Here is an 18,201-nt window from a genome sequence, read left to right on the forward strand (position 1 = left end):
GTGACATCAGGGGCCTGCTCAGACTATGAAGTCCTGCTAATCCCATTATTTTTCTCGTTTTTCCAGCTGGTGTACCCCCACAACATCCAGATAACAGAAAAAGAGGTAATCTGTGCAGAATATTACAGGCTCATCCATACACTTCTAGGGTTGGTGGCATTCTACCGCCAGCCTGTCCCTGGTTTAGCTATGTAGTGATGCCCCTGCCATAATAGCAGAATATCTATTACCTAAGAGGAGCTCGCAGATGAAGCCGGGGGCACTACACCTCACATCACTGCACATGCGCAATGGAGCCTACCAGTTTGGGCTTCAGCTGTGGTGGCCGCTGCCAATCTCCTCTTGGCAAAGGTTTATAAAGGTTTCCTATAAACCTAAAATCTGCCTCTTATTAAAGAGGAACTGTCACCTCTCCTGACATGTCTGTTTTAGCAACTACTTCCCCATCTAATAACAATTATGGACATCTATTCTTATCTCTCTATGTTGTGCCATTCCTCTGTTACTCCTGCTAGAAGTTATGAACAAATTGCTTGTTACCAGTTGCGGGTGTGTCCCTGCAGGGTCAGCCCTGATTGGATAGTGTCAGACTGTGCAGGGACACACCTACAACTGGCAACACCCATCTGCACTTCTAGCTACCCTCTACCATCTAACTTCTAGAAGGAATAATAAAGGAATAGCACGTCATAGAGTCATAAGAATAGATGTTCCAGAATCGTTATTACATGGAGAATGCAAGTAGTTACTACAACAGACATGTCAGGAGCGGTGACATCTTCTCTTTAAAGTGCACTGTCCCAAGTATGCATGAAAATATTAGCAGTCCACAATACACAGGCTCTGTCCGTGTGCACGCCGTTTGTGGATGCAGACCCATTGACTTAAATGGGTCCGTGATCCGCAAGGGACGGTCCTCACTACAAAAAAATAGGACATCTTCGCACCACTCCTTATCTTGCGGATTGCAGACCCTTTCAAGTGAATGGTTCCGCATCTGTGATATGGGATTTACACAGCCGGTCCTCACTGTTTGCGGTCCACAATAGGGGCACGGGCGGCCTACGGTCATGTGAATGAGCCCTGAAATGACTGATAACAGGGCTCTGTTATTCAGGTCACTAAACGTTTTAATAATCCTCATCCCTTTGAAGAAGCCTACATCAGAGGTGTGTATTGTTTTGTCACAGACACTGAGCACAGTGATTGTGAATACACACTGCCGCTGCTGAAGAACCTCTTTTTTATTTTTTTATAAATTTTTTTGGTGGGGGGAGTGAGCACTTCATGTCATGTTTCCGTTCAGTTTTTCCGTTCCTTTTTTTCGTATACAGTAATTACATAGAAAAAATTGAGCTGGGCATAACATTTTCAATAGATAGTTCCACAAAAATGGAACGGATACGGAAGACATACAGAGTACATTCTGTATGTGTTCCGTTTTTTTTGCGGATCCATTGACTTGAATGGAGCCACGGAACGTGATTTGCGGGCAATAATAAGAGATGTTCTATCTTTCAACGGAACGGAAATACGGAAACGGAATGCACACGGAGTACAGAGTTTTTTACAGAACCATTGAAATGAATGGTTCCGTATATGGACCGTATACGGAACGCAAAAAATGGTCGCAAACGGGGAAAAAAAAGGTCGTGTGAAAGAGGCCTGACTGTGTGAAAGAGGCCTTAGGCCTCTTGTACACAAACTTTATTTTTTATTTTTTTCCGTTTCCATTCAGTTTTTTTGCGTTCCGTATACGGAACCATTCATTTCAATGGGTCCGAAAAAAATTGAAGGTACTCCGTATGCTGTCTGTTTCAGTTTTTCCGGTCCGTTCAAAGATAGAACATGTCCTATTATTGTTCGCATTATGGACAAGGATAGTACTGTTCTGGGCCAGCTGTTCCGTTCCGCAAAAAACGAAATGCACATGGACGTCATCCGTATTTTATGCAGATCCATTTTTTGCGGACCGCAAAATACTGAAAAAGCCTTACGGTCGTGTGCAAGAGGCCTTAGCGTGTTCTTATTTTGTAATCAGTTTTATAGCTGTGTCTTGTGGTATAGAAGCTGCAATGTTCCTATTAGAATTAATGTTACTAATAAGATTACTATATTCAATGTAATAACGTGCATTTAGTGTATACAGATGTACTCATGGCTTCTTAGGTTTGTTTACTATCTTTCACTTAAAGGTAACCTGTCATCAACTTTATGCTGCCCATACTAATGGCAGAATAAAGTACAAACAGGTGAGTTGATTTCAGCGGTCTGTCAATTAAAAGTTAAAAGTAAGTGGTTGCCGAGAACCAACATCACAATGATCGCAGACTTGGCCTGGCAAAGAGTCACGGCCACCTGAGAAGAGTCCTGGTTAGTCATGAATTCCTGCTCTCCTGCCCACCTGCTGATGACTGACAGGCTTCTACCTAGTTGTCTCCCTTACTCTCTAGGAGAGAACTGCCAATCATCAGCAGATGGACGGGGTGAGCAGGAGATTAGGAATAACCATGACTCCTCTCAGGTAGATTTGACTATTTTCAAGGCCTTTGCTGCAATGATTATGATTCTGGTTCTCAGCAACCTCTTACTATTAGCTCCTGGGTGTTCCAGTAATTTTAAGTTATCCCTACCCGCAGGTGGGGGTTCTACTGCTGAGACCACCACCGATCACGAGAATGGACACAGCAGGAGGTCGAGCGTGCACACTACTGGTCCATTCATCTGTATGAGACTGCCAGGGGTAGCGGAGCACAGTGCTTAGCTATTTTCAGCAAATTCTATAGAGATTAATTCAGCGGCAGTGTGCATGATTGACCTGCCACTCTATTCATTTTGGGTGGCCCTGCGGGATATGGCGCTCCCGTTATTGTGATTAGTGGTGGTCCCAGCGGTAGGACCCCTACCAATCTAATAGTTACCCCCTATCGTATAGACAGGGTATAACCAGATTACCGGAATACCCCTTTAACACCTCTGCCTTTTCTTGTGTGTTTCAGAAAACCAGCATCTGCTACCTGTCCTTCCCAGACTCCTATTCAGGTAGGCAAGCAGGCCTCTTCTTAGAGAAACAGTCAACCGAATAAGGCACTGTTCACATCTGTGTTCACATTTCCATTACAGATTAAGTTTAAATGGCAGACACATTAGTGCAGCATTTTGTCCAGACCCCATTATGGTTAGTGGGACCCGTTAGGCACCATTGGTGTCTGTCATATGACGGATTCGGCATTGTTGTCATTTTCATTATTTTGCTCCCATGACGAAGAATAACGGAAATGATTACTGGAGATGTGAACAGAACCTAATATTATCACAAAAGAACCCGGAATACTATATCGTAGTATAGGACCAGGTTCTGGTCCTGGATATGGCTGGCAGGGTTATTTTAATTAATTAATGCAATTTTGTTACCATTGTTTTAATTATATATTTATTTAGGTTTTTATGAGTATGGCTGCATTAACATCTGTACTGTATTTTCCATTTTTTCATATGATGGACGCCTTAAAGGGCTTCTGTCACCCCCAAAACCCTTTTTCTTTTTCTTTTTTGGGCTTGTTAAAATCGTTATTTAACGACTATTCCCTATATAGGGATCTTACCTTTTGTCTGTGTGTTCTTTTCCAAAAAAAAAACGATCATAAAATATGCTAATCGCTTCACTACCAGCAAGTAGGGCGTCTACTTGCTGGTAGCCGCCGCAAAAAAACGCCCCCTCCTCTTGTTGATTGACAGGGCCAGCAGCGATCTCCTCCTCCGGCTGGCCCTGTCTGCGTTTCAAAAATCGCGCGCCTGTCTTGATTCGGCGCAGGCGCTCTGAGAGAAGGAGGCTCGCCTCCTCAGCACTCCCTCAGTGCGCCTGCGCCGATGACGTCTTCTCTTTCGGTGACGATTTTAACAAGCCCATAAAAAAAAGAAAAAAAAGGGTTTTGGGGGGTGACAGAAGCCCTTTAAAGGGCTTCTGTCACCCCACTAAAGTGATTTTTTTTTTTTTGGGCTAGTGAAATTAGTTATATTGCGATATATGACAATATAATTGTGTTACTTACTTTGATCCAGCAGTTTTTGCAAAAAACGAAGTTTTAATATATGTAAATTCGGTCTCTACCAGCAAGTAGGGCGGCTACTTGCTGGTAGCTGCTGCAGAAATCCGCCCCCTCGTCGTGTTGATTGACAGGGCCAGCCGGGATCTCCTCCTCCGCCGGCCCTGTCGGCATTTCAAAAATCGCGCGCCTGTGTTGATTCGGCGCAGGCGCTCTGAGATGAGGAGGCTCGTCTCCTCAGCACTCCCTCAGTGCGCCTGCGCCGATGACGTCTTCTATTTCGGTGATGTCATCGGCGCAGGCACACTGAGGGAGTTCTGAGGAGACGAGCCTCCTCATCTCAGAGCGCCTGCGCCGAATCAACACAGGCGCGCGATTTTTGAAATGCCGGCAGGGCTGGCCGGAGGAGGAGATCCCGGCTGGCCCTGTCAATCAACACGACGAGGGGGCGGATTTCTGCAGCAGCTACCAGCAAGTAGCCGCCCTACTTGCTGGTAGAGACCGAATTTACATATATTAAAACTTCGTTTTTTGCAGAAACTGCTGGATCAAAGTAAGTAACACAATTATATTGTCATATATCGCAACATAACTAATTTCACTAGCCCAAAAAAAAAAAATCACTTTAGTGGGGTGACAGAAGCCCTTTAAGCACCTGACGGACCCCATTTTGCTTTTTTACTTATTTTTTTACTCTTCCTGTAAATCAGTTCTTTGGGAGACTTTGTTGTTATGGTATAGATTTTTAAATTATTTTTTGCACTACATTTCTGCCTTGGGGAGGGGGACGGGCACCAGGTTACGTTTGTCTGCCTCTATTCACTAAACTATGCTCATTGAGCTTTATGTAGGCTGGAGAAGAGAAGGTAGAACAGTTATAAACGACTTATGTCCAACAGGAAGTCGAAAGGGAATCTGTCACAAGTTTTATGGTGTCCTAACTAACCCTAAGTTAACACCTGAGCGTTTTACAAACGCTCAACAAGGAGAAACCATTGCTTCCCTATGGGAATGGTTCTCACCTGGGCGTTTTACAGCGCGTACGATCGCGCTGTAAAACGCCCGACGCTCAAACAAGTTCTTGAGCTTTTTTGGGGGCGTTTGTCGCGCGTTCCCGTACATAGATATTCGGGAACGCGCGACAATGTGTGCACGCCTGTCTCTGTATGCGCGATTGTAAACGCCCGTACAATCGCGCATACAGAGCGCTCGTTTCAGAACGCTCAGGTGTGAACCCAGGGTAAGGGCAGCATACAGTAGTGCCAGAACCCCTTAGCAAAATGCCGGGTCACTGTCTTTAAGTGCTTTAACTTCTTTTTTGTAAAATCTTGAACAGCTAAATATTCATGAGCCCCCGATTTTCTCTGTCCCCTGCTGCTAATTCACTTGGAAAAAAAACTGTCAATCAGAGGCAGGGGGCGGAGAAAGCCAGAAGCTGATGAATATATGGACACATCAGCATGTGCTGGTGCTGTTAGAACCTACCGGCATAAAACTGCTGAAATGACATGAAAAGACGTCCCTGCAGAATCAGCACCTCTACTATCTAACCTGATGAAGGTGGTGGACCGCCACCTAAATGCGTAGCTTGTTTTACATGTTTTTTTTTATAAATCACATTTAGGGTCTATTCACACGTCCGTAAGTGTTTTGTGGATCCGCAAAACACGGACACCTGCAATGTGCGAGCCGCAATTTGCGGACTGCACTTCACAGACACTATAATAGAAAATGCCTTTTCTGGTCCTCAATTGCGGACAAGAATAGGACATGTTCTATTTTTTTCAGGAACGGAATTGCGGATCCGGAAAAAACGGATGCCGAGAATGCAGATCCCAGAAATGCGTAATCGCATCCATTCCAGCCCCATTAAAAGTGAATGGGGCCGCAAATTGCGGAACGAATGCGGACCCAAATTACGGACGTGAATGGACCCTAACTTGAAGTCCTCTGGTCCAATGCGCTCTTTTTTTCTGCCGCTGGCGGAATGTTCCTGCAGTGTCCTCCTGCAGTGTCCAGCTTCCAGCGCAGCAGCCTTTTCCCTTCTCCCGGTGGTTAGCAGTTGTTAAAGAGGACCTGTCACCATGAAATGCAGTGCAATCTGCAGGCAGCATGTTATAGAGCAGGAGGAGCTGAGCAGATCAAGATCTAACTTTGTGGGGAAAGGTATTCTCAGTGACTGACAGCTATACTTGGATTGAAGGGGAAAAAAAACTGCTCACCCACAAATGCAATATATCAATCGATGAAAGTCCACACAGGGATCCACTGCTTTTTAACCTTGAAATAATACAAAGTAGAAGTATGATCCAGTGTGTATAATAAAATCTGAAGCTTTAATTAAATCCAGTTATAATAAATCTCCTGTCTTGTAGTCCCAACACGTTTATGTATTTCTACCGAGACATGCAGTCTTAATCGTAGCATGGAAAAAATACACTTCCACCCATCTTTTAGCCCACCACATGTTAGAGCTGAGTTAATAGAAAAACCGCATTGCTGCAACATATAGTAAAAAAAGAGGCAATAGATATACGTCAAAGAGCAATAAAGAATATGGCCTAACTAATGGAACATGAATTATCTTCTGTATTTACTCTCTGTATACACATTTAGGTCTTATGCACAGGAATGTAAATGTTATATGGACAGCAAACTGCAGATCCGCAAAACACGGATACCGGTCATGTGCACCACACACTTTCCCACGTCACATTTCTGCACATCCTGCACTATTATAGAAATGCCTATTCTTGTCCAAAATATAGACAAGAATAGGACGTTTTCTATCTTTTTGCGGTGCCATAGAAAGGACATACGGATGTGGATAGCACATGGTGTGCTGTCCACATCTTTTGCGGCCCCATACAAATAAATGGGTCTGCATCTGATCCACAAAAAATGCAGATCGGATGTGAATCTAGAGATGATTTTTACCGCTAAACTACAGTTCAGCAGATAGCTGAAAAGATGCTGATTCTGAATATGTACCATATTCTTCGCTTTATAAGACGCTCCTGATGATAAGATGGACCCCCAGTCTTCATCAGACTTCAGATCAGACCTCAGATCAGATTCTCATATCAAACCTCAGATCAGATTCTCATATCAAACCTCAGATCAGACCCCCACATCATACCTAAGATCACACCCCACATCAGACCAGATCAGAACCCTACATCAGATGAGACCCCCATATCAGATTAGACTGCCATGTAAGACCTCAGATCAGACATCCACATCAGACCTCAGCTCAGACCCCCAAATCAGATCCCCATGTCAGACCTCAGATCAGAACCCCATCAGAGATAAAATAAATAAATGAACTTATCTCTCCTGCTCCACCGCCACTCTTCATATCTGGCGGTCTCACCTTTACTCACCACTCCCTGGTCTTCTCTGGGCCCACACTGTATTGTGACCTGACAGTGTACAACGTCAGGTCATAGTGCACGCACTACATCTGGATGCTGTACACATTCAGCACATTGCAGCATGGGCCCAGAGGAAGACCAGGGGGTGGTGAGTACAGCTCTACAGTCACCGCTCCCCGCTCCTGTTGGATACTAGCACTTTCATAAAGAGCTCACTAGTATTTGCTTTACAAGATGCACTGACATTTTCCCCCCACTTATGCGTTTTATAAAGCGGACAATACTGTAATTCTAGTCACTTGCATTCTCCTGCTGTGCACTGCATACTAATGCATAGAGAAGACTCCTAAGTTTGCAGATGTAATGAAGAGGACTCCTATATCAGTGCTTCATGCACAGCCTGTCCACAGGTTCACAGCTGAGGGATGCAAGTGAGGGGAGGGCTAAAAATGACCGATTCAGAATTAGAGTCTTTTAAGCTACATGTATTTACTGATTATTGTAATTTATGGGGGGTTTTGGAGGTGACTAAAGCAATATATTGCACTTACTTTTTACGATATCCCTCCGGCAGGTTGTCTGGGTGACACACAGTTCACATTTCGTATGCGCCGCTCAGCAAGACATAGAAATTCCCTATATGATGATGAGAAATATAATCGGGAAGCTCCTGTTACTCTGCAGGTGAGCTCAGTTATTGAATGTACCCAGCCAGGAACATTATTTCGACTTCTTGTGAGTATACATTCCAGTAGATGTTTGTTAGGATATGTTCAGACTGGTGATGAGATTTTTTTTTTTTTTGCTATCAGGTTTCTTTAGAATTTTGATGGGCACAATAGCAGTGTTGTCCTGCATGGTAAAAATATTAAAGGGGTTGTGTCAGTTCAAGTGGCATTTATCATGTAGTGAAAGCTAATACAAGCCACTTACTAATGTATTGTGATTGTCCATATTGCCTCCTTTGCTGGCCGGATTCATTTTTCCATCTCATTATGCACTGCTCGTTTCCATGGTTACAACTACCCTGCAATCCAGCAGGGGTGGTCGTCCTTGCACGCTATAGGAAAAAGCGCTGGTGGCTGGGACCATGGGAGCGCACATAGTTCCACACCATGCCGTATCTTGTGGATCATTGACCCATTCAAGTCAATGGGTCAATGATCAGGGGCACGGACGGCTTACAGTCATGTGAATGTATTTAACAAAGACCTTCTCTTCATGCTGTTTACTTTCGCCCATACAGAGGGATTCTGCCCATTACTTTGGGTACGTATATTTCCGACAAGTGAGAGACAGTTCTGTGAAGAGAGGATACTTTCAGAAGGTAAGGAGTTATCTTTTCTATAAAATCACTTGGCACATAGACACTATCGACATTGACATATATTATGAACATATTCAAGACTAAAGGGCCTGTTACACTGCCTGATTTTCGGGCCAGTTATTGTGAACTAGCATTCATTGGTGCACTTGTCGTGATAATTGCTCCATGTAATTGTGCAGTGACAAACAAGTTAACACTCATTTGTTGGCTGGTCGCATATTTTTTTGCAGAATAAAAGATGCCTGATTATAGGCAGCACATCTCCCTGTGTAATATATGCAATAGCAATCATTTCTCTCTCATATACTTTGTATCAGCAGTGTAATAGGCAGATGCAAAAGAGCGGCGATCAAGGTGCTTATTGATCACTGCTCGCCCTGCCCAAACATCAGGCAGTTTAATATGGTGCATTGTCAAAAAGAATCTGTCATGTGAAAGACCTCTTTAAAACAGGTAGTTCATGTTTTACTTAGTATGCCTGACTAATTCATCTAGAGGAGAAAAAAATATGGCAATGATCAAAGCACCTTTCTTGCAGCCATGTGATCTCTCAGCACTAATCCTCTTTAGATGTATAAATAAAGACAAGTGAATTGCTGGAATATATTTAAAATTCTACTCTTTTACCCAAAGGAGCTGTCTCATCAGAATGGCTTGACATTCTGACTCACACACACAGTCCTAAGTAGGGGACCCCATCCCACCCAGGGGTGGATTAAGTGCATGATAGACCTGGGGCTGTCTACCCAACTCGGGCCCCTCCCTCCATTTCAGTTTATTTATTTTTTCTGTATGAAGAGGCTGTGGTGCTTCGTGTGCGCCACAGTCTCTTCCTAGGCCATATGATGTCACATTCATCGTTCACATGGTGCAGCTCCGTGATTGGGGCTGAGCTGCAATACCAAAAACAGTGCTGTGCTTGATAAGGAGCAAAGAGGCTGCAGCGCTCACTGGGACATCGCAGTCTCCTCAAACAGATCATTGGCTGGGGTGCCAGGAGTCGGACCCCCACCAGTTTCATATTGATGACCTATCCTGAGGATAGGCCATCAATATATAAATCCCAGAGAACTCTTTTACCTTATGTTATTTGTAGTGTTGCACTGCAAAAATACCCAGGAGCCATTGTCTCCTAAACTGAAAAATGTAGTTGCCAAATTTCAAATACATAAATTATAATTTAAAAAAAAAAGGAGGAGAACATGAGACGCAGGTCACAGTAGTGAGCTACATATAGGAGAATACAGCACAACATACCTCTTACATCCAGTGACATATCCTGTCTGTAGACCTTCTCTTTCGTCTTCTACTCCGTTTGACCCAGAATGCCATGACTAATTCTTTCAGCCGCATCTCGTTTCTATAGAGTTTGTTACATAGACACGTTAGATTTCTCATAATTGGGGTAATTTATCAAACTGGGGTAAAGTAGAACTGTCTTAGTTGCCCATAGCAACCAAACAGATTCCACCTTTCATTTTCCAAAGGAGCTGTAAAGGTGGAATCTGGCTGCTATGGGCAACTAAGCCAGTTCTACTTTACACCGGTTTGATAAATGACCGCCAAATGTCCCCATGGTGTCTATAGCAATTATAATGTTCCCTAGAGTTCCCCCAGTAATAATAACATCCTATATTGTGCTCCAGGTAATAATGCCTGTATAGTGTCCCTGAAAAATAATGTCCCCTAACATGTCCCTGTAATAGAAATGCCCCTACTGTTCCTCCCCAATAGCAAGGTCGCCCACACTACCCCCATATAGTAGTATGCCCCCACAGTAGTAATTTTCCCCCACACTGCCCCCACAGTAGTAATTTTCCCCCACACTACCCCCACACTGCCCCCATGTAGTAGTTTGCTCCCCATGTAGTAATTTGCCCCCATTGTCCCTTCAGTAATATCCTCCTGTGCCCCCCAGTAAATGTCCCCCAGAGTTGGCACAAAAAAAAAAAAAAAAAAGCTAATACTTACTTGTGTCCCAGACACCTGGCGCTCGCTCGTAGATGGTAGGCAGGCTTGAATATGTCTCTGTGCTACCTCCCGGCTATAGACCTAAAGTCTATAGCGGTGACCCAGGGCTGCCGACCCAAACGCCGCTATTATAATCCGCCATTGCCCCCACCCCCTTTTAATGTCCATATGCCCTAAGGTTTGTCTTCACAAACATATCCATAATAGAACCAGAAACAATCCAAATCCACTAAATTCTGTCACCAAACAAAGAGAAATAAGAGCTTGAATTTGGCTGAATCTGGTTAAAGCACACATTTTTCTCCTACAGTCTCCCACAGTTTGTATGAGTTCTATGTTACATTCTCCTGTGACATTCATCCTAAAATGGAGACCGCGATAAATGCAGCTTTTGGGATTAATTTAGCTATGCAAGCCCCTGGCCATATTTATGTTATATCCCATATAATAGGTGAGCGAAGCTGGCCCCCCTTCAATCAGCACAAACAAAAACTCCAGTGTGTTTCTTTAGTGCTACGTTTGTGCTGTTTTGTGCCGCAAAAATTAACATTTGTGCTGCTTTTATTTTAAAGATAATAGCAACTGTTTGTTTCAACATGATGACATCACCAGCCCCCCTACAACAGCAAAAAAACATGAAACTTGCTGGATGGTTAGTGCTACGTTTGTGCTGGTTTGTGCCATTTAAATCTCCATTCTACCTCCTTTCGTTTTCAAGTTATTAACCATTTATTGAAAGGTCACCCAGCCCCCCATCAGAGCCAAAAGACGCAAAACCGGGTCGGTTGGTTAGTGCTACGTTTGTGCTGGTTTGTGCTGTTTAAATATCCATTCTACCTCCTTTTGTTTTCGAGTTATTAACCATTTATTGAAAGGTCACAAAAGGTCACCCAGCCCCCCATCACAGCCAAAAGACACAAAACCAGGCCGGTTGGTTAGTGCTACGTTTGTGCTGGTTTGTGCCGTTTAAATCTCCATTCTACCTCCTTTCGTTTTCGAGTTATTAACCATTTATTGAAAGGTCACCAAAGGTCTCTCAGCCCCCCATCACAGCCAAAAGACACAAAACTAGGCCGGTTGGTTAGTGCTACGTTTGTGCTGGTTTGTGCCATTTAAATCTACATTCTACCTCATTTCGTTTTCGAGTTATTAACCATTTATTGAAAGGTCACCAAAGGTCACCTAGCCCCCCATCACAGCCAAAAGACACGAAACTGGGCTGGTTGGTTAGTGCTACGTTTGTGCTGGTTTGTGCTGTAGAAATTAACATTTGTGCTGGTTTTATTTGTAAGATAATAGCAAAACTGGGCCGGTTGGTTAGTGCTGCATTTGTGCTGTAAAAATGATCATTTGTGCTGCTTAATTTTATGAACTCCATTAACAGGGCTGAAGCAGACTCACTTTACACAGGTAGTAAGACAAGTTAATGTGGACTGGCATCACTTGAAGTAAGAATGATTATAGCATGCAGACACATCAGTCTCAATGAAAAAGGCAAAAATAGGTTTAATAAGGAATGGCAACATCAGAGACCTGCAACCTGTAAAGGTGTGCGGACACACAGTGAGAGTCACAAACACATGTGCATTTGATGCATTTTGTCAGTGCCTTTTGTGACAGCACATCCTACAGTAATTATGTGACTCAAGAAATAAGCAATGTAGAATGTTTTCAGCTTGTGAAAGCCATGGCAGAAAAAGGTGTACAAAAAGAAATTTACATGCTGAGAGGTAAAATCCTAAGGGACATATTTGGAGCAGAACAAATAAAAGCAGGACTCCAGCTGGTTAAAGCTGAGTGCAACATATCATCAATTATTTCAAATGTGTTCTCAACAGTGCCCAGTATAGTGGCTGAGAGCAAATGTTCTTCAGAAACATGTTCAGGACATGTTGGAGCATTAAGAAATATTGCATGTGTATCAGTTGACCAAGACACATTAAAATCCAGAGGAGTTTCAGCTCTACAAGATGCAGTCAACAAACACATTAACTTACCACCTTCAAAATGCCTGTCACGCATCCATGATGTGCAACATACACCTATGGAAATGCAGTTTTTTGACCCTTCAGTTTCTGGAAATGTTCTTTGTAATGGTACAGTAGGAAACACCTTCAAAACAGGACAGCACCTTTGGATTGACACTGACATAGGACTCTGGGCAGCTTGTGAAACACGAAGCAGAGGTTCACAAGAAAGATTTCTTGAAGCAGAACTCTCTGAATTTCGAGCCTACCTTGAATTAAATGAGAACAGGTTCACTTTAAGAGCTGTTGTTGCATTTTGCCAACCAGCTACCAGAAGCTCTCTAGGCCATTACATAGCGATTTTTCTGGTGCAGGGTAGGAGAGAGCAGGGGCTGGGGAGATGAATATCCCTACCAGACTATTAAGATTCTGCCTAAAAGCGGAGAAATCTCCTGCCTAAATGCAGGAGAATCACCTCCAGAGGAGGCGACCCCACTTATCGATGGCTATCCCTGATGATAAAGATAATCAGGTGGCACAGTCGCCCTCAGCACAATGGCTCTCTATCGATATATCCAACTGAGTGATGCAGTCAGTTGGATATATCGATAGAGAGCCATTGTGCTGAGGGCGACTGTGCCACCTGATTATCTTTATCATTCATATCTACATCTTCTTTTCCCCTGATGAATCCGGTCATATTTGTATTGGAGGAAACGCGTTGGAAATTCTAAATATTTTTTGGCTGTACAGACACTGGGAGCTATATTTTTTTAGGGATAGGACATCAGGGATAGCCATCGATAAGTGGGGTCGCCTCCTCTGGAGGTGATTCTCCTGCATTTAGGCAGGAGATTTCTCCGCTTTTAGGCAGAATCTTAATAGTCTGGTAGGGATATTCATCTCCCCAGCCCCTGCTCTCTCCTACCCTGCACCAGAAAAATCGTTCATCTTTATCAAGATCTCTATGGACCTTCCTACTACGTCTTTTTTGTTGTGGTTCACCTCCATACAACGAAAAAATCATCAAACCGTGAGTGGGACCCCTGGTCCAAATCTGAGCACTTGAGATCGTTTATTCACCCTGTGTCTTATTGTACTTAAGTCCATAGTATCTGACCTATGCAGTTATCATAAATATACACATTATTTCTGTGGGACTTATTTTTAATTAATAATGACTAAAAGTTAAGTTTTAAGTAGGATAATTAATCAGTGATACTTAGTTTATATTCCTACATTGTATACATTTTTTCTACTGTGAGTTTCTTGCCATTACATAGCCTAGTGTAAAAGGTCTGATTACGCATGGGAAAAATATGATGATTTGACAAATGGTATGGCAGTGGTAAATTCACATACCAAGATCTGCCCCCATACTGTTCTGTACACAAGAGGTAGCTGCTTGTAGTCCACAATAGAAGACACCAGCACTGGACAATATGTGCCAGAAGTAAAGCACTTTTTTATTAAATTGACACATACATCAGCCAACATTTGGGGGCCATGCAGGGTCCCTTCTTTTGGCCAACATAGTGACGGTCACTATGTCGCCCAGAAGAAGGGACCCTGTATGGCCCCCAAATGTTGGCTGTTTGACGGACACAGCGCCATCCATGTTGTCACTTCAAGCACCAACCTCTTACTCAAGGTCTGTACACTGTATGGAGTGCTGATGATTTTGTATTATTAGCTGCTTGTAGTTCCAAGTTACTATTTGTTAAGCGTAGGTAGCAAAGGTTTTAGCTTGAGATAATCTACTTTTTTATGCACTTCCCATGGACAAGTGCAGTTACCGTTTAATGAAGACTGTGAAAAAATCAGGACTTAATATGGAGATCTCTATGTTTGGGTTTATTTGTTCTTTATTTGTCATTGATTTTCATGAAAACTTTATGATCTTTAGTTTGTAAAATGATTTGTAGAATAAAAATGTTTGAGACACATTTTACTATTCTACTTCTTGATAGTATTTATTTTTTTGGCTGTAGCTATAATTATTCTTACTTCAAGTGATGCCAGTCCACATTAACTTGTCTTACTACCTGTGTAAAGTGAGTATGCTTCAGCCCTGGTAATGGAGTTCATAAAATTAAGCAGCACAAATGATCATTTTTACAGCACAAATGCAGCACTAACCAACCGGCCCAGTTTTGCTATTATCTTACAAATAAAACCAGCACAAATGTTAATTTCTACAGCACAAACCAGCACAAACGTAGCACTAACCAACCAGCCCAGTTTCGTGTCTTTTGGCTGTGATGGGGGGCTGGGTGACCTTTGGTGACCTTTCAATAAATGGTTAATAACTCGAAAACGAAATGAGGTAGAATGTAGATTTAAATGGCACAAACCAGCACAAACGTAGCACTAACCAACTGGCCCGGTTTTGTGTCTTTTGGCTGTGATGGGGGGCTGGGTGACCTTTTGTGACCTTTCAATAAATGGTTAATAACTCGAAAACAAAAGGAGGTAGAATGAAGATTTAAATGGCACAAACCAGTACAAACGTAGCACTAACCATCCAGCAAGTTTCATGTCTTTTTGCTGTTGTAGGGGGGCTGGTGATGTCATCATGTTGAAACAAACAGTTGCTATTATCTTTAAAATAAAAGCAGCACAAATGTTAATTTTTGCGGCACAAAACAGCACAAACGTAGCACTAAAGAAACACACTGGAGTTTTTGTTTGTGCTGATTGAAGGGGGGCCAGCTTCGCTCACCTCTTTAGATTCTGGTTGTGTATTGCATACCCGGCCAATTGACTGAATACTGTACATATCTCCCTGCTTTCTTTTCAGTCTCTAGTTCTTCTCTCCAGTTTACCTTACACCAACTTGTTTCACACACTGCTGCAACTCATAGCACCCGAATATTTTAACAAACTGGAGCCCTGTCTTGAAGCTGGTAAGAATGAAATATGATTAACAAAGCAAAAGAAAGTTCTCTTAGCATGCTTGTATTAAGCAAACTTTTTTCATCTAGCCAAATGCAAATTTTTAGCAAAAAATTTTGAATGTTTTTTTAAAGTAACTATGAGAAGTATAAATATCTTCATGTATTCAGTTACCTCTGTAGATCAGGAGAAAATGGTTGAGGCAGTGGTGGCAAAAAGTAGCTCTACATTTTTCTTCTGTACAATTGCAAGGTCAGCCACATCTACCCAGGTAATAACGATGGCTGGCCAAATACATTAGAGGATATTTGGCAGATTTTACTGGTAATCTGATGTAAATGCTGGCAGCCTGACTCTCCCCAACATCTCCAATCATAATGCAAGGAAAAATGAACAGAGGCACTACATAGGGCAATATATCTCTAAAATCACCTGAAGCCAGAGAGCAATAGCCCGAGTGCTCCCCTTGTTGAGTTCTACAAGATGCAGCTGGAATGGAGGATATACGCCACGAACAGATTAACGAACATATATACGCCACTTTTGTGCCATATATCTAGTGAAGATCCTGTCGCATGCCATGGTGCAGCATAATCTGCGACTTCTTCCCCACTCACGCCAGGTCTAAAAAAGGGGGCGTGGCAAGGAAGGGGATGGGCTGTTGTCTAAAACCCCGATCTTAATAAATGTGTCCCATAATGAATATGAAGAATCCAGTGTATATCTCCATATATGTAGTGTGTGTGTGTGTGTGTGTGTGTGTGTATATATATATATATATATATATATATATATATATATATTAGGAAAGGCCCTTTTCAGACGAGTGAGTTCCACACTCTGGACTCGTAGCGTGAGTATACAGCATCTCCTGTCCTGACCTCCCAGCATTGACGGGGTTACTTAGCATTATATTGATTTATGACTCTGTACCAACTATTGATTCCCTTACTTTGAGACAGATTTGTATGCTAGAATTGTGGCGCAATTTTGTTGCAAAATGGCACATTGTAAGCCCCACCCCTTCCTCATGAAGCCCCACCCCTTGTCAATTATGTCTGGAAAACGTGTAGAAACCCTAAATCTGGGCCATTGTTTTTCCATAGCTGGGTTTAAGCAGTCCTCCTCGCATATGCTCAATGTCTTATAAAGAGGTGATGTAAACATAGTCTTATAGTTAAATGGCTTCTCCGCGATACAGTATTTTCATCTGGTTCATGTCGTATGACTATAGCTGTTTTTCTAAGATGAATCTTTCTGAAAATGATAAAATTGTCTTGTTAACATTATATTATGTTCATAAAAGGTAATGACAAAACTATATATTTTTTGCTAAAGTTTGTAATCAGATCGATCGATGGCCATTTCCTGAGCCAGGACTTTCCCTGTCATTGCCTATAATGGGACTTGTATTACAGGTACTGTCAAACATCTACAGCTTGTTTTGCACCAGAATTTCATGTACACTTGCTTCGCCAAATATATTAAGTGTTTACCCACAATTTTGCTTCATTAAAAGCATGCTAGACACAAGTTGTTGTTTTTGTTTTTTTTATAGAGCTGTTGTGGCAACTTCTTGTCTATTTTGTACCTTGTGTTGTCACAGACTTTTGGTACATGTTTTGGATGCATGTTTTAGACAAAACCTATATATACCAGTTCCAAGGTAGTATAAAAAGTGGTTAACAATTCTGATAATATAAAGCCCTATGGTGCATTATGTTGCAGGTAGGTATATTTGTGGCGCATTCCCTTTACCACTTTCTAAATCACAGATTTAGACACATTTATCAGTTCAAATACTTAGTGGTCATACATTTGGTGCAAACTAAAAATGGATAGGCACAATATTCTGGCTCAGAAAAAACTTGTCTTAATATATCTGCCCTGATGCTTGTTATGTGACCCATTTAATGTGCAAAACAAGCTGGTATAAGAGTCCCTATCAGACTGGAACAGTTTCAATGGAGTCCAGGAGACATGGGACCACTTAAAAGTGACATTATTGAAGGCAACAGATAATTGCATTAGGCTTGTCAGTAATGGCAAAAAAAGGAAGTGACCACTGTGGTAGCAGAAGTGGCCAAAATCATTAAAAACAAAAATATAGCATTTAGTAATTATAAACAAAAACAAGGATGACAGGGAAATTTATAAGATTAGAGAGAGGCCAAGCAAGTTATAAGAGCTTCTAAAGCACAGGCAGAAGATAAATTAGCTCAGTCAGTGAAAAAAGGCGATAAGACATTCTTCAGATACATAAATGAAAAAAGGAAAACTAATCTTGATCTTTTTGATTGGGTGACTAAAATAATAGATGGAGGGGGTGCAGTAGACATCGCTTATCTAGATTTTAGTAAGGCTTTTGATACTGTCCCACATAGAAGGCTTATCAATAAATTGCAGTCTTTGTGCTTGGACTCCCATATTGTTGAATGGATTAGGCAGTGGCTGAGGGACACACAACAGAGGGTTGTAGTCAATGGAGTATATTCAGACCATGGTCTTGTTACCAGTGGGGTACCACAGGGATCTGTTCTGGGACCCATATTGTTTAATATCTTTATCAGCAAAATTGCAGAAGGCCTCGATGGTAAGGTGTGTCTTTTTGCTGATGACAC

The 18,201-nt window shown here is 42.3% G+C and overlaps 1 protein-coding gene across 3 annotated transcripts in view; it reads left to right on the forward strand.

The window, feature by feature from the left end:
• DENND6B (DENN domain containing 6B) overlaps nucleotides 1-18,201 on the forward strand; it is a 106,917-nt gene that overhangs the window by 53,995 nt on the left and 34,721 nt on the right. For all 3 annotated transcript variants that reach the window (XM_044279931.1, XM_044279929.1, XM_044279930.1), the window contains exons 2-7: nucleotides 67-105; nucleotides 3,000-3,042; nucleotides 7,995-8,104; nucleotides 8,667-8,747; nucleotides 15,486-15,591; nucleotides 16,919-16,998. In XM_044279931.1, the coding sequence (XP_044135866.1) occupies nucleotides 67-105; nucleotides 3,000-3,042; nucleotides 7,995-8,104; nucleotides 8,667-8,747; nucleotides 15,486-15,591; nucleotides 16,919-16,998 (459 nt within the window). The remainder of the gene's footprint in view (nucleotides 1-66; nucleotides 106-2,999; nucleotides 3,043-7,994; nucleotides 8,105-8,666; nucleotides 8,748-15,485; nucleotides 15,592-16,918; nucleotides 16,999-18,201) is intronic.

Source organism: Bufo gargarizans, chromosome 2 (genome assembly GCF_014858855.1).
Source record: "Bufo gargarizans isolate SCDJY-AF-19 chromosome 2, ASM1485885v1, whole genome shotgun sequence".
NCBI lineage: Eukaryota > Metazoa > Chordata > Amphibia > Anura > Bufonidae > Bufo > Bufo gargarizans.